This window comes from Lemur catta, chromosome 9 (assembly GCF_020740605.2).
Source record: "Lemur catta isolate mLemCat1 chromosome 9, mLemCat1.pri, whole genome shotgun sequence".
Taxonomy (NCBI): Eukaryota; Metazoa; Chordata; class Mammalia; order Primates; family Lemuridae; genus Lemur; species Lemur catta.
The window spans coordinates 93,838,898-93,854,222 of NC_059136.1; the positions used below are offsets into that span (position 1 = coordinate 93,838,898).

General features: G+C 42.6%; 1 protein-coding gene across 1 annotated transcript; it reads left to right on the forward strand.

Moving 5' to 3' along the window:
* The first annotated feature begins 295 nt into the window (after positions 1-295).
* PENK (proenkephalin) lies at positions 296-6,129 on the forward strand. The gene is made up of 4 exons (XM_045560923.1): positions 296-458; positions 542-598; positions 1,041-1,181; positions 5,144-6,129. The coding sequence occupies exons 3-4, from the start codon at positions 1,044-1,046 to the stop codon at positions 5,807-5,809; spliced, it is 804 nt and encodes a 267-aa protein (XP_045416879.1). The 5' UTR covers positions 296-458; positions 542-598; positions 1,041-1,043; the 3' UTR covers positions 5,810-6,129.
* Positions 6,130-15,325: the final 9,196 nt, after the last annotated feature.

Genomic DNA, 15,325 nt, shown 5'->3' on the forward strand with positions numbered 1-15,325 from the left:
CCAGAAATCTAAGCCAGTCCATTTGCCCTTCCGAACGCCCCCACCTCGGTTGGCTGCCTGGAGCCCGCAGCCCCCCCCCCCCCCCCGTGCAATTTCGGTGACTTTATGCGGGGAAATTTGATCCTATTCCACTCTCTCCAAACTTCCTAACAGCCTTAGGTTTGTCACCCGGCACTGAGGTGAGCCACCAAGCGTCTCCATGCCCCCCAACCCCCACCGTCGGCGGGGGAGCGGCGCGTGGATGCGCGGGACCCACCCCTCCCGCGAAGGCGTCCGCGCGGGGCTGGCGTAGGGCCTGCGTCAGCTGCAGCCCGCCGGCGATTGGGGCGCGCGCGCCTCCTTCGGTTTGGGGCTAATTATAAAGTGGCTCCAGCCGCCGTTAGCCCCGCACGGCGAGGCAGGCGCTCGAGCCCGGCAGCCTGGCCCGGGGCCCCGCGGCGACGCTGAGGACCGCGACGGTGAGGCCCGCGCCTGCCAGCGCAACCCGGCCCGCTTCTCCCCGTCGCCGGCCCGCCTCACACTTGCCTTCTCTTCCTTCTAGAGTCGTGTCTGGGACCCGGTGTTTCTGACCAGCCTGCTCCATCCGAACAGCGTCCACGTGAGTGAATTGTCCCCAAACTCGCCTTTGCTGCGCGGGTTTGGGGACATCCATCTGCTCTCTTTTACTCCGCAATGGCATGGGTTCCCCAGCTTTCTCCCGGTGCCTCTTTGTGACCCGGGTCAATGTCGTGCCTCCCCGGGCGCCCACTCTCTGGCACTCGGTCTCGGGCGTTCCCTCCAGAATGCTGCCCCGGGCGGTGGACGCCGAGGAAGAGAGCCGGGTGCCCAGGCAGCCAACCCCGCAGCTTTGAGGAGATCTGGGCCGTCCCCAGGTCTCCCTAAAAGGTGTTGTCCGGGCGGGTGGAGGCCCAGAAAGGAACGTCCCTAAGGGCTCTTGCTCCACAATCCCCATCTGGGCTGTCGCGGCGAGGAGTCCCTCCGAGGGACCCGTGCTGCGCCCGGGCAGGCTCGGAGCGCGCGTCCTTCTTTCTCTCCTCCAGTCCATGGCGCGGTTCTTGAGATTTTGCACTTGGCTGCTGGTGCTCGGACCCGGGCTCCTGGCGACCGTGCGGGCGGAATGCAGCCAGGACTGCGGGACGTGCAGCTACCGCCTGGTGCGCCCGGCAGACATCAACTTCCTGGTGAGTGTTGCGTGCGGGGAGCGAGCGAGTCGCCGTTATAGTCCCCGGACAGCCCGCCGCCCGCCGTGAGGCGCGTCTCACGGTCACACGCGGTGGGAGCCGCAGTGGCACAAACACTTGGTGACCCGGGTGTCCCGGCTGGTCTTGGAACGCTGACCGAGGTCCCGCCCTGGCTGTTAGCTTCGGGGACCCACGACTCTCTAGGGACCGGTAAAGGCGGCGGTTTATCCTCGCAAATCACGTTTCTTTTAAACCTGGGGATTCGGGAACCCCAAAATGTGCTGTCTTCAGCACCTCGGATAGCACTGGGTTCTCTCCTAGGCTGTGGGAAGGAAGACGGTCAATCACCCCAGCTCCTATCACATCCCGAGTAAGGCCCCCTCCACACGGCCATCCTTCCTACAAAGAGTGTCATTTTTGTCGTTAGTGACTTGCGTGGCCTTTCTTTGACTTTCTTAGCTCTCTTAACCTCGGGTTCCTTATGCCCTTACCCTCACCTGTGGGTAGGAGAGAGCAAGGAGATGGGAAGGGGATAAAGGCAGGGGAAGGGGATAAAGGGCAGGGGAAGGGATAAAGGCAGGGAAAGGGGAAACCGCAGGAGACAGGAGAAAAAGAGCTCATAATTGTCTTACAAGCAAGTGACGCAGGAACTCAACTTGTCTTGTTTTTACTGCACTTTCGTAATATCAACTGAAAACATTTTAATTTGGCTATGAGACAGGCACAGGAGAGGTGACCAGTGTCCAAAGAGGTGGCAACAGTCCAAGGTCCTACACTAGGAGGACCCTGGGGCGGGGGGAAGCTGTGGACAAAAGCCTCATTTTAATCATAGTCCATGGGCTCTTGAATTACCTCTGGTGCTCTACGGAGGCAGAATGCCCCACCTTGAAACTCAGGGAGTTTCCTTTTAACTAGTTCCACTAACGATTTTTTGCACTGCCTTTGAAATTTATTGAAATTCTGTGATGACTTTAAAAGCTCAATGGAAAGTAATCTAAGCAGATTTAGGCTCATTTGAACAGTTGAAGAAATGCTATGTTATGTAGATGCTTGAAAAGGAGAGAAAATTAAGGAAAGGATTCCAAAATCTGTGGTATGTAAGGCAGGTTAGATGTTTGTTTGTTTCATTTGAGTATTTGAATTACCTGATCTATTTCATTTGATACATGTAGACTTGGCCTTAGTAGGGTTGCGTATTTAAACTATGAGAAAAATGTTCCATCGTCAATAGGGAACACAATCCACTTCATCCACCTTTCTTCCTTCTCCTGTAGTCATGAGCTTTTAAGCCATGCTTGAAAATTGAGCAAGTGCTGCAAACATAAAGATAGATCTTGTGAGTAAAGAATTTTACTCACAGATGGAGAGAGAGAAATCCAAACATGCCATTTGCAGGACCCCATTTTCTGGTCCCATAATTCCCCCTGCCCAGTCAGGTGGATTTTGAGGTTTCCCTGTTTGACATGTCCGGCCCTCAGCCCCCTCCCCTATCTTCTCTGTCATCTACATAAATGATATGTGGATTCTAGTAGAATTTTTCAAATCACACAGTCTGACCTCAAAGAAGTATCAGATTTACCCAAATTATGTGATTCAGTGAATTAATATAACTGACATTTAACAATGCCTGTTCAATTTTTTTCCATGTTTCATTTGCTTACTTCACCAAGCTCCCAAAAGGCTACTCATCTTCCTTTGGTGTTGTTGATGAACTTGAGCTCACTGGGTGGCAGCTAGTCTTTCCCTGGGTATCATCCAAAATCCTGACTTCTCTTCTTTCTCTCACCCTCCTCTCATCATTTAACAGGAGTAGGGGATGGGGGAGATGGAGACTAACTGCTCTTTCCAGAATTTTCCTCAGTGCTTTTTATGCTCTTGTTGTAGCTTTTTATTATTTTTTAATCCCCATGAAGGTATTGCACATGCAGTATTAGCAACTTGAAAAATAAAATAAAAATATAGTTTTGTAGAAAGGCATTTTGAATAATAACTAACTGATTTGTTTTGTGTTGGGGCTTATATTTAAGGATGTTATTTTCTCAGTGGCAAAAGGTTTAGTTAATGACTATGTTGCTAGAATGATGGCAGTTGGCAGAATGGCAGTTTTGGAAGTTTAGCTCAGATGCAACAGACATATGAGAAATGAGGTTGCCTAGCCAAAACTATATAGTAAAATCAATGTAACAAATATTTATTGTGCTTGTACCATGTGAAAGACACTTATGCTTGGTACTACGGTGCGTGCAAAGATGAGCAGGTGTGCCATAGCACAAGTACAAATAGCACTTACTATCTAACAGGATCTTGCCCATAGCACACAGAGTGAGATACATACCACAAAAGACATATACATGGCTATGGGAGCCATAAACTAACATCATTGCTTTAGTATGAGTGTGTTTTTCTGATTATTTGTCACTATTGGTTTTTGAAGAAATCCCATATTGCATACATTTAAAAGTCTTTTGGTATTAGTATACAAAATATTGAACATTAATTTTTGGCAACAAGATCATTTAAATAGAATTTTAGAATGGAAATATTATTGCCCCTTGAACATCTTAAGCTTTTAATGATGTTTGGTTGCTTCATCAGATATCAGGAATAAACTAAACCATTTTAATTGTATCATCTTTAGATTTTTATATACCCCTGTATTTAATTTGCTCAGATACAATGCTTAAATAATCATTAAGAACTGGTTAAATATGTACCCTAAGGATTTGTTGCATTAATAAGATGCTTTCTTTCACTGAGAAAATAATGTGTGTTTTTAACATCAATTAATATACCAGTATATTTTTAAATACCAAGAAAGGTCCTGGCTTTTCTGCCTATAACCCTGGGATCTATAACTAGATTTCAGACGACTATAAAAACCTCTGAAATGCTAGAAATATCATATGTATTTTCTAAATGTTCATGTAATATTGGTGCTATTTTTATCATACCCAAGTGATCTGTTGAATAGAAAAAAAAATCTTAAGATCATTAGAATATATAGACTTACAATGATTTGAATTTAATTACTGTTTAATAAAAAGGAAAGAATTTTATGCTGATCATTTCTATTTTATCAAATAACATGACTTCCCTGGGAAAGGATTTTTCTGTACACTAGTGTCTAAATGTTAAGAAAATAAACATGAATAATTTGTGCATTTGCATATGTATAATTTCATATCTGATCTCATCATTATAGACATTTGGTTCAGGTGATAAAATCTGTTTTAATCAACAAGGAAAAAGGAAAAAATAAAACATCTCTACTTTCAACAAATTAATATATCAGAATTCAAATAATTCATAAGATTTAAATTGAGATTTTAAACTTATTTTGAAATTTTTATTTGAAGATTGTGTTTGCAGGAATATTAGATACTATTTTAGGTAAAATATTAACACAAGAAAGCAAACGCATCTTATATTATTAATATAGATTCTATCAGTAAGACAAGAAGATAAAAGGAATTTTGAGGAAATGTCCCTGATTAGGTAAACAAAAATTTCTCCCTTTTGAATAGAAAAATCTCAAACAAAATGACATCAGCAGTAATTATCCAGGCAAATTCGATTGTAAAGGCAGACAATCTAAGTTAAAATAGGTGAAAAAATCTGTTAAGATATTGATAATTCATGTAACCAAAACGTTTGCACCCCCATAATATTCTGAAATTTAAAAAAATAATAAAATAAAATATTGAAATGGTGCAGTATCTACAATGGGTTTAAAATCCAAATGTGGATTTCCAATTTGATTCAGTTAATTCCCCCCCCTACTTTTCCAGTTTTCATTTGTTTCATTTGCCTGTTCAGTGTGATGAAAAGTTGTGATAAGAAAATAGAGATGACCTTATTAGATGGGAGTTTCTGTATCAAAGCAAGCATATCTTGGTCCACGAAAGTTCATTCACTTAATCAGAGAAGCCTTTTTTCCTCATTACATCAAATTGTTTTCCCAGGCTTGCGTGATGGAGTGCGAAGGAAAACTGCCTTCTCTCAAAATCTGGGAGACCTGCAAGGAGCTCCTGCAGCTGTCCAAGCCCGAGTTTCCTCAGGACGGCACGAGCACCCTGCGGGACAGCGGCAAACAGGAAGAGAGCCATTTGCTGGCCAGACGGTACGGGGGCTTCATGAAGCGGTACGGGGGCTTCATGAAGAAGATGGACGAGCTTTACCCCATGGAGCCGGAGGAAGAGGCCAACGGGGCTGAAATCCTTGCCAAGCGGTACGGGGGCTTCATGAAGAAGGACGCGGAGGAGGACGACTCCCCGGCCAACTCCTCGGACCTGCTGAAGGAGCTGCTGGAAACGGGGGACAACCGGGAGCGTGGCCGCCACCAGGACGGCGGTGATAATGATGAAGAGGTGAGCAAGAGATACGGGGGCTTCATGAGAGGCTTAAAGAGAAGCCCCCAACTGGAAGACGAAGCCAAAGAGCTGCAGAAGCGATATGGGGGCTTCATGAGAAGGGTGGGCCGCCCGGAGTGGTGGATGGACTACCAGAAACGGTACGGAGGCTTCCTGAAGCGCTTTGCGGAGTCTCTGCCCTCCGACGAAGAAGGCGAAAGTTATTCCAAAGAAGTTCCCGAAATGGAAAAGAGATATGGAGGATTTATGAGATTTTAATACCCTTTCCCATCAGTGGCCCCGGGCCCAGCAAGCCTCCCTCTACCCTCCAGTGAGCCCCCGCCTCCTTGATGGTGTTTTGCTGCCGTGTGTTGCTTGTATCGCACAGTTGACTTCATTGTCTGGGTGACTAGACAACCCGAAAGCTGTCACTTCACGTTCTGTGTCCTTCCTAGAGTCTTTAAGCTCAGTGTTGGTCTATTGCAGCTATCTTGTTTTTGTGCTAAAATAGTTTTTGTTATCTTGTCCCTTATTTTTGACAAAGCATCAGTAAATGCTTACTTGTATATAGATATAATAAACCTATTACCCCAACTGCATAATATCCTTGTCAGTCTCTTTTTCTCCAAGGCCCTCATTCACCATTAGGTTTCCACCATCAATTCTAGGCTCAGGGATGGTAGAACCGTCTGCTTTTGACAGAATAATCAATCCCTGGCCTCCTTCTCTTCCAGCTGTGGCTGCAAAAACTTTTTTTTATTTAATTCTTCATATATGAAATCTTAGATGAGTAAACACATTGGAGTAAAAAGTAAAATGTATTTTTATTTTCACTTCTAGAAATCAGATACATGAAGAAAAACCAAAGCCTAATAAAGGAACTAGTTATTTCCTCATATAAAAAAAAAAAAAACCTGTGTTGATATCAGATGTGTATGTCTCTTTTCTTCAGTAAAGTATTTTAAAAGTTGGTAAGAAATTGAAGATAATTTAGCCCCATTTTACAAATGAAGAGAGTGAAGCCCAGAAAGATGAAGTAGTTGGCCCAAGTTTGCCCAGCAGTTGGAAGATAAAAATGGGGACTACATCTTGTTCACCATTATACATCCCTACACTATGACTATAGCAGATTCTCCAATACCTGATGAATGATGAATATATTAATGAATGAATGAATTTGATAACCAGATAATCAGGAAAGGTCTTGCAAGTGTTTTGTAAGGCAAACTCCCAACACACAAGGCACTTATGATCGGACAACATTCACATGTAAGAAATGTAACTTTTCTTCATTTTTCTAATTGAAACTACATACAGCTCAAGCCCTATCCACTAAGTCATTTTTCCAGGACCCCCACCAATCCTTTCCCTTGTGTTCTTATAAATTAGAATTTAGCAATTCAGGAAAGTGGGGCCTGTGTGCTCCATTCTGATGATGCAGGTCCACTGTCTTCCGCAGTCATGCCTCTACATCCAGCCCTGCCAGGGCTCCCCGGACAGCCACGTGGCCATGCTCTGTTAGAAGACCTGCCCCCTCCTGATCAGTGCCAGACGTCACAGGTCCCCACCCTTGCAGGGCCCGACTGCCATCTACCTTCCTGACCCTTGGTAAACTAACTTTTGCTTCCAGGCAGAGCCCTGGGAGCCCTCCTCCTCCTGAACTAGAGAAGGGAGTGATGGAAGCCAAGCAGCTGAGAAAGGAGAGGATAAACAGAGCTGGCCCTAGGAATCCCTGTCGGGAGCAACAGGCATGGGGGCGCTGCAGCCCACGGACAGAGTAGGTCTCCATTCAGCCTCAGCCAATTGCTTCCCTTGGAAGTGCCAGCCCAGTATTTTCGGGCTTTTCCAAAGAAACCAGAACCCTAAATTCATAAGATAATATCCTACATTTTTAAATTCTGGCAATTGATTCCGTTTAAAACTGTGGGTCAAACAAAACACATGTTCAGATTAGATTTGGGAGAGAGGTATGGGCTAGTGTTTTGAGGAAAAAAGTCACTTAATTCTCTCCTCTGGAGCAAAGGATTCCCAAACCTTGGAAACGGAAGTTCAGCCTAACCCTTGAGACAGGTAAAGGGAAAATGCCCTTGTTCCTGATAAGATAATAATACGATTATTAGCTTACAGTAATACAGTATGTAAACACACGTGTCTTATACCGTATGTTTGAGAAAATAACACTAGGTTACCATCAGATGAATACATGTTTCAAAGCAAGCACAATTCTTTACCTAGGAGCTCTTTCTTTTCTATTTTGGGGTAGCTGTGCAGAACCGGCTAAAACACTCGAGGCCCCAGGGTAGGGGGCTAACGGCCACCTGCCTGCCGCCCCATTTCACCCCCCTCCCAGCAGAGGGACGACGGACACAGTCGCTGCAGAGCATTAAAGGGCTGCGCGCCCGCGGGGAGCAGACGGTCCTCACGGTGAGTGTGGGGGTTGTCCACACAGCAGGACTTGGGGGGTGCTGTGTAGGCCTCCCTCGCTCTCCAGATACCTCTGGTGCTATCCAGCCTTCAATCTGAAATTCTGTCACTAGAATTTTGCTTCTTTAACTCTTAAAGTCTTTGATGTTTTCAAGAGCATCCTATTTAAATTCTGAGGAGCACCTGCCTCAGGTCGCCTGGGATGCTATTCTCAACTCAGATGACCAGGCTCTGACCTTGGCCCTCAGTGCGTGCTCAGCACTGAGTTCCGTAAACAAGAGAAGGACGAGGGTCGGGACTAGCCTAGGGCTAGGGCTTAGGTGGGATCAACCCGAACCCTGCTGAGTGGTGGGCGTCCGGGAGAGGGCTGCGTGGCCAGGGCGGCGTGGAGACCCACACCACCTGCAGAGGGCGCTGCCGCTCCACGCGGTGCCTCTCCCGGGGCTGGGCTCCGTCTTCGCCTCATTCCCACGCGGCTGGGCCGGCCGGGTCCCACCTCCGAGCCGGAGCCCTGCTCTGGGTTCCTTCCGAGAGTTCATTTGTGAGCTCTGGAGCCAGGCTGCCTGCACGGAGATCCCAGTCTGCTGCGTGAACTGACGCTCTCCCTGCCTTACTCCCCTCCTGTGTCTCCCTAGGTTGTTGTAATGAGTAAACCTTAACAAGGTGCGCAAAGCCCTTAAGCCACAGCCGGCACACCCAGCACTTGCAAGGTTGGCTGCGGCTCTTGGTCAGCCTCCCGGTTCTTCCGGTTGGATCCTGGGCTCTCCCCACCGGTCCCACTTCACCCTCGGTCTCTCGGGGGTGAGATGCTATCTGTCAGCCTCAGTCCCGATCACCAGGTAGGGGGCTTGTTTCCTAAGGGTTGTGTCCCAGGAGGCAGAAACTACTTGCAGAACCTCTTCATACTCTCTTCTTCACTCTCTCGAGTTTCAATTACAAACCCGTGAAATCTGTGTCATCAGAGAGTTATCCACATGGCATTACACATTTGTCCAAACCCATAGAAGGTGAAACACCAAGAGTGAACCCCAATGTAAATGATGGAGTCCAGGTGACAATGACGTGTCAGTGCAAGTTCATCAACTGCAGCAAATAGACAGTTACAAATGGCGAGGATGTGGGGGGGCGGGCAGGGAGTACATGGGAAATGGAGCAAAATCTCAATTTTGCTGTGAACCTAAAACTGCCCTAAAAATAACATCTTTTAAAAAAAGAAGTTATGCAAAAATAAAAGGCATAAAGATTCTGAGCCTTGAGCTACTATACAAAGGTTTCTTAGGAGAAGACAGGGGAAGGGTGTAAAGTTTTAAATACTTGCACTTATGTGTTTGTTTTTCTTCTTCTCCTGAAATGTACAGAAGTATCCCCACATAAATCAGTTCACTCATTCAATAAGTGCATGAAGCCAGCTGTATTTGACACATCTGATGGAAGTGGATTCCAGATGAAGGGAAGAGCAAGTGCAACGCCCAGAAATGAGGACATGGCGGGTTAGTGGAGGAGCATCAAGCCTTGTGAGGCCTCCTGGAGCCTGGGAAAGGAAGGGGTTTGGGTTTTCTTCTCAAGGTGATAGAAAACGATTTGAGGCTGAGAGCAGGGAGTTGGCAGGATATGCTGACATGTGTAAACCTTGCCTTCTGCCATGGAGAACAAGATACCTCTCACTTCATTCCCCTGAGAGAAGAACGTACTACATATCTGTCCATTTTGCATCTAAGAAAGCATCTCGGTTTACCTTTAAAAAATTACATAAAACTTTCAGTGTTTTGTAATACAAATGCAATGAATAAGTTTTCTTTATCGATTCCTACACCAAAAATCAGAACTTACAATGCTCACCCATTGCCTTGAGAATGAAGAATGCAAACAAAACAAAACATGCAACAATGTTATCGACCATGAAGGTGTGTCTCCGCAAGGAAGGAATGTAAACATCACTCCTGCAGAGGGAGCCTGGCAAAAGCTTAAACACACCCATCCATGTCTTGTGCTTACACTTTTTCTCTTTTTTTTAATCAAGTATAACATACACACAGAATTTCACACATCATAAGTGCACTCACTGGATCTCTGTGAAGCAAACATACCATGAACCACTATCCAGATCAAGAGAGAGAATTTCACCAGCACCTCAAAAACCTGACCCATGACCCCTCCAGATTCCTATTCTTCTCTCTCCAGGTAACCGTGCTCCTGACTTCAAAAAATCAGATTAGTCTGCCTATGTTTAAATTTTATATAAATGGAAACATACTTTTTGTATCCATTTGGCTCAATATTTTATTTGTGAGATTCCCCCACGCTGTTGCATATAGCTGTGGTTTAGTATTTTTACTGCCATATAGTATCCTACTGTATGAAAATCCTGCAGTTCCATTTCACTGTTGGTGGATGCTTACATTGTTCCCATGTTTAGGCTACTGCAAATAATGCTACTATAAAAATCCTTGACTGGGTCTCTTAGCACACATGACACATTTCTCCTGGCATATAAATAGGAGTAGATGGGCCAGATCATAGGGTATGCATATATTCAAATGTAGTTTACAGTGTCAGAGAGCTTTTAAAGAGTTTGCACTAATGTGGACTCCTACCTGTAGTGTAAGCCCTACCAATACTTTCTATTATCGCTCTTTTTAAATTTCAATCCTTTTGTTTTTAATTTACATTTCCATAATTACTAATGAGATTAAGCATCATTTGATATGTTTATTAACCATCTGCATATCCTTAGCTATTCTTTTGCTTTTCAAATGTATTTGTCAGAGAACATATCTGAACTATTTTCTGCTCTATGGTGAATTGCCTTATACCCATGAAATGCATGAGTTTTTTAAACTATAAAATACCTTCAAGAGTCATCTTTTATCTCCTTGTTAGAATCTACACAAACCTATCCATCACCCTGACTGTAGACTGACTCCATGACATTGCTGCCTAAGCATTCCCTCCCTAACAAAATACTAGAGATACTTTCTGCTGTTCCTTCCACTTTTTTGTGTGTTTGGAATACCTGGGTGGAGTGTGGCGTTTAGAGCAGCCCTCTTCCAGCAGGAGTCTGCTGGCCTCCCTGAAGGCTCCCTGGGATCAGCAGAACTGGGCAGGTCTTTCCAGAACCTTCCTCAACCAAGCAAGGGGGACAGACTATTTCTGAGGGGATTCACAGTTTTTGATGACTGAGACATTTCAAGGAGCCATTTCATCCCAGGCCTGCCGTGAAGCACCCTCTTCCCTCAGCCACACCAGGTTCGAGACTAGAGGAAGAACTCCAGGACCTCCAGCGGACTCTCCACCTGCAGTCATTTTGATATCAGTCTAGAAAGAAAATTAGAAGGGAGAGGGCGTTGCAAACATGAACTGAAAAAGCCAGCTTTGCAGAATTCCTCCTTCAATGTATCAATCAGGTAGAAGGCCGGATCTCCCATGTATCCAAAAAGGGCTAGAAGAAGGGGACAGACCCTGAGGAAGGTGCACAATGTGAAATCAGCCTCGAGGTGATAGGAGACAACGCTCTTGTTAAAGAACTGTCTGGGAAGGCAGCAGCTTAGGTGAATTTGGAGTTGGCAACAGAGAATTTGCCCAGCAAGTCATTGTTTCCTTTTTATTACGTGAATGATTCATTGAATAAATATTTATGGGGCACACGCTAAAGGCAACACAATCCTCGGCTCAGAAGCTACAGAAAATGAAATGCCTCCAAATTCTCTTCTTTCTCAAAACTTACGTTCTATGTGTAGTGGCAGGCAATAAACAACAAACAGATAAACAAGGTGACTTCAGGTAGTTCTAAGTGCTATGCTTGTTCTTCGGAAAAATCTTTTTAGATGTAAGTTTATACAGTGTTAAAAGTGAAATTACTTTCACCTTCTCTACCTCCCACAGCTTGGTGTTTAATCTAAATATTTTTTTCATTAATGAATACACGCACATGCATGTACGGACACACACACACACAGTTTTTGTTAACATGAATAAAATCATTCTGTGCATATTATTCTGCCACCTTATTTTTTACTTAATATATCTTGGCAATATTTCTACATCAACATGTAAGTCTACCCAATGCTCTTTAACTACTGCATAGTATTGTGTAATATGTATGCTTTGTGTTTTTTAACGACTCCACTAGCAATTAATTTTTTCATGTAACAAACAATGCTGTAGTAAACATTATTATATGTAATGCACTATATATCTTATGCTATATAAAAGGGATCTGTGTGTGTGTATGTGAGTAGTAGTAGTGTATATTGCAAGTATTCCATAGGATTAACTCCTAAAAGTAAAATTGCAGGATCAAAGGATATACATATTTAATATTTTATACTCTTGGTCATAGCTTCTAAAATTTCTCTATCAATTTATAAGCCCAGCTACAATATATATGTGCCCTTTCCCCACACTTTTTTCAGTGTTACATAATTTCAATCACTTAATTTTTGCCATCATGATGCTTAATAGTATCTGTATTGATTTGTGCTACGTCTCTGTGTACTAATGAGTCTGATCTTCCTTTTATGTTTGCTAAACATTCTATAAATTTCTTGTTTATTTCTTTGCCTATTTATCTGTTTTATTGTTTGTCTTTTTCTTACTGATGTATAGGTAACTTTTAACATAATGTATCAAATAATTCTTTTTTCTATATATATTGGATTATGTAATTAAGAAGAAAAAACTTTTTATCCTTGTATTTCTTAAGCTATCCATGGAATGCCTCAAATTATAAGTCTCTTGAAAAACCTTCACAGTTTAACTTTCTTAAAATTCCAGGAATCACATGTGTTTGACATGGTACATTACTCCAAATAGGAAACAAGTTTAACTGTCTCCTGATGGTAAACTGACAGCTATAATGTTAAATCATGCTTTGTACAATAAAGCACAAAAAAGTAGAAGTATTCGAGAATTTGACTACATCACGTGGAAACTCCTTTGTGCATAAATAATCTCATAAAACAATCTGGCAACCACCAATCCATGCATTAAATTATTGACCTAATCAACTTTCCAAAATTGTAGCATGGTCTAGTAATGGCTACTATAGCAAATGAAATTCATAGTACCTTTGGACAGGAGAATATTGAGCTATAAAAGGAGGACTAAGAAGAAATTGTTTGATATTATTAGGGGTCTCTAACTGAAGCCTGTCATCCTCCTTGAAGCAGCACGGAAAGATTTGTCAAGTTGAGCATCTACTATACCTGAAGGTCATCAAATGAAACAAAAACTGGATTACATATGACTGAATTCTTGCTGTTCAGGGTCTTAATAGATATTCTAGCAAGGGAAAAAACTCTATAGAATTTGATCAGAATTTAAGAGCCACTAAAATAAAACATTTCACTCTATATTAGTCAAGCACTACAAATGAATTGCACTAGAAACAGTCGTTAATACTTGTTTATCCTATTATTAATGACTTCCAAAGGTCCACTTCCACACTCCTCCTGCTCAGATTCAGTCTAGTTAGGTCCCTTCATTATAGCTCTCATAGAATACTCTTTTTTGTTTGGAGATTTGTTAGTGCTTTTGTCATCACAGCACTTGTTTCATTTTGTAACTATTAATTTGCATAATTAATTTCTGTCTCAACAAGCAGACAGCCCTAAGAAAGTAGGAACTATGTCTGTTTTGCTTGCCATAGGCATTCAATGGGTATCATTATGAGTCCTTGTTCCCAACCAAACTCATAGCAAAGATATGTAAATCATTTTAATTTAAAAGACATAATTATACCTAGAAATAATGAACTATGTGCAGCAGAGAAAGAGAATAGATAAACAGCATGCTGAGCAGGAGCTGAAATGGTGGGCTCCTGGCTCTGAGGCTGGTGTCTGATGGGGGCAGCCTCCTCCACTTCTTTGTGATAACTGGACCAAGAGGCCAAGTACAAGAGTCAGGTCCACTGCCAGTGACCTCTGATAAGGGCAGGTCTCTCCCATCTATCAAAGGAGGCAGTAGGAGTAATCAGATGCAATTGAGGAATCAGGATCTGGACAAAGCCACTTGCCAGCTTAGCCATTAGATTGGCAATATTATTGACATCATTTTGGGGAAGTGGCCCAAAAACTTCAATGTAAAATTTATTTCTGAAACAAAACTGCAAAACTACTAAAGAGTGAGGAAAGAGAGAGAAATAAACACTCCTATTTGATATGAGTAAGACTATAAAATTCTGAAGTACATAAGGAAAATAATATTAAGAAAGAGAGCCAACAAATGCAACATGACTTCACGCCTGATGAAATGCAGATAGGAAAGCAATCTGAAAAAAATCTAAAACATGTATTTCAATATTTTTAAAGAGATAAAAATAGGAAGGCCATTCATGAAAAAGGAGCAAGAAATTATGAAATTAAGATGTGTTAGAAACAAATGAAGTCCATAGTCATTGGGGATAAAGTCTTAATTATACAGGATAAATTCTAGACTAAGTACAGTTAAAGACATTAATCAAAATTTATGAGGAGCCAACCCATAACAAAATGAAATATTTTTAAGTAAAAAAAATAAATAAATACAAACGACAAGAATAGATTGAATTGCTTCAAAAATATCTTTTAGAAATTCCAGAAGATGAGACTACAAAGGATGACAGAGAAAAAATTGTGAAAAAACAGTAGCCCCTCAAAGCTACAGGGATGATAATCAAAAACGTGAATAAAAGGCTGGGCACCATGGCTCTCACCTGTAATCCCAGCACTTTGGGAGGCTGACGTGGGAGGATAACTTGACGCCAAGAGTTTGAGACCAGCCTGGGCAACATAGCGAGATACTGTCTCATAAAAAGAAAGGAGAAAAATTAGCCAAGTGTGGTGGTGTGTACCTGCAGTCCCAGCTACTTGAGAGGCTGAGGCAGGCGGATGGCTTGAGCCCAGGAGTTCAAGGCTACATACAGTGAGCTGTGATGGCAACACTATACTCCAGCCCAGGTGACAAAGTGAGACTCTGTGTCCAAAAAAAAAACAAAAAAAAGAGTAATAACAATTGTTCACAAGTATGTGAAAAAGTTGAAACTCTGATACATAGCTGGAAAACAGTTTCATAATTCCTTAAAAAGTTAAATATAAAGTTGCCATCTAACCCAGAAATTCCATTCTTAGGTATATACCAAGAGAATTGAAAAGATACGTCCACACAAAAATAACATTATTCATAATAGCCACAAAATGGAAACAACCCAAATCTCCATCAACAGATGAATGGATAAATAAAATGTAGTATATCCATACAAGGGAATATTATTTGACAACAAAAGAGAAAGAAATGATGATACATGCTACAACATGCATGAACCTTGAAAAGATTATGCTAAATAAAAGAAGTGAGACACAAAAGTCACATATTGTATGATTTCATTTATATCCA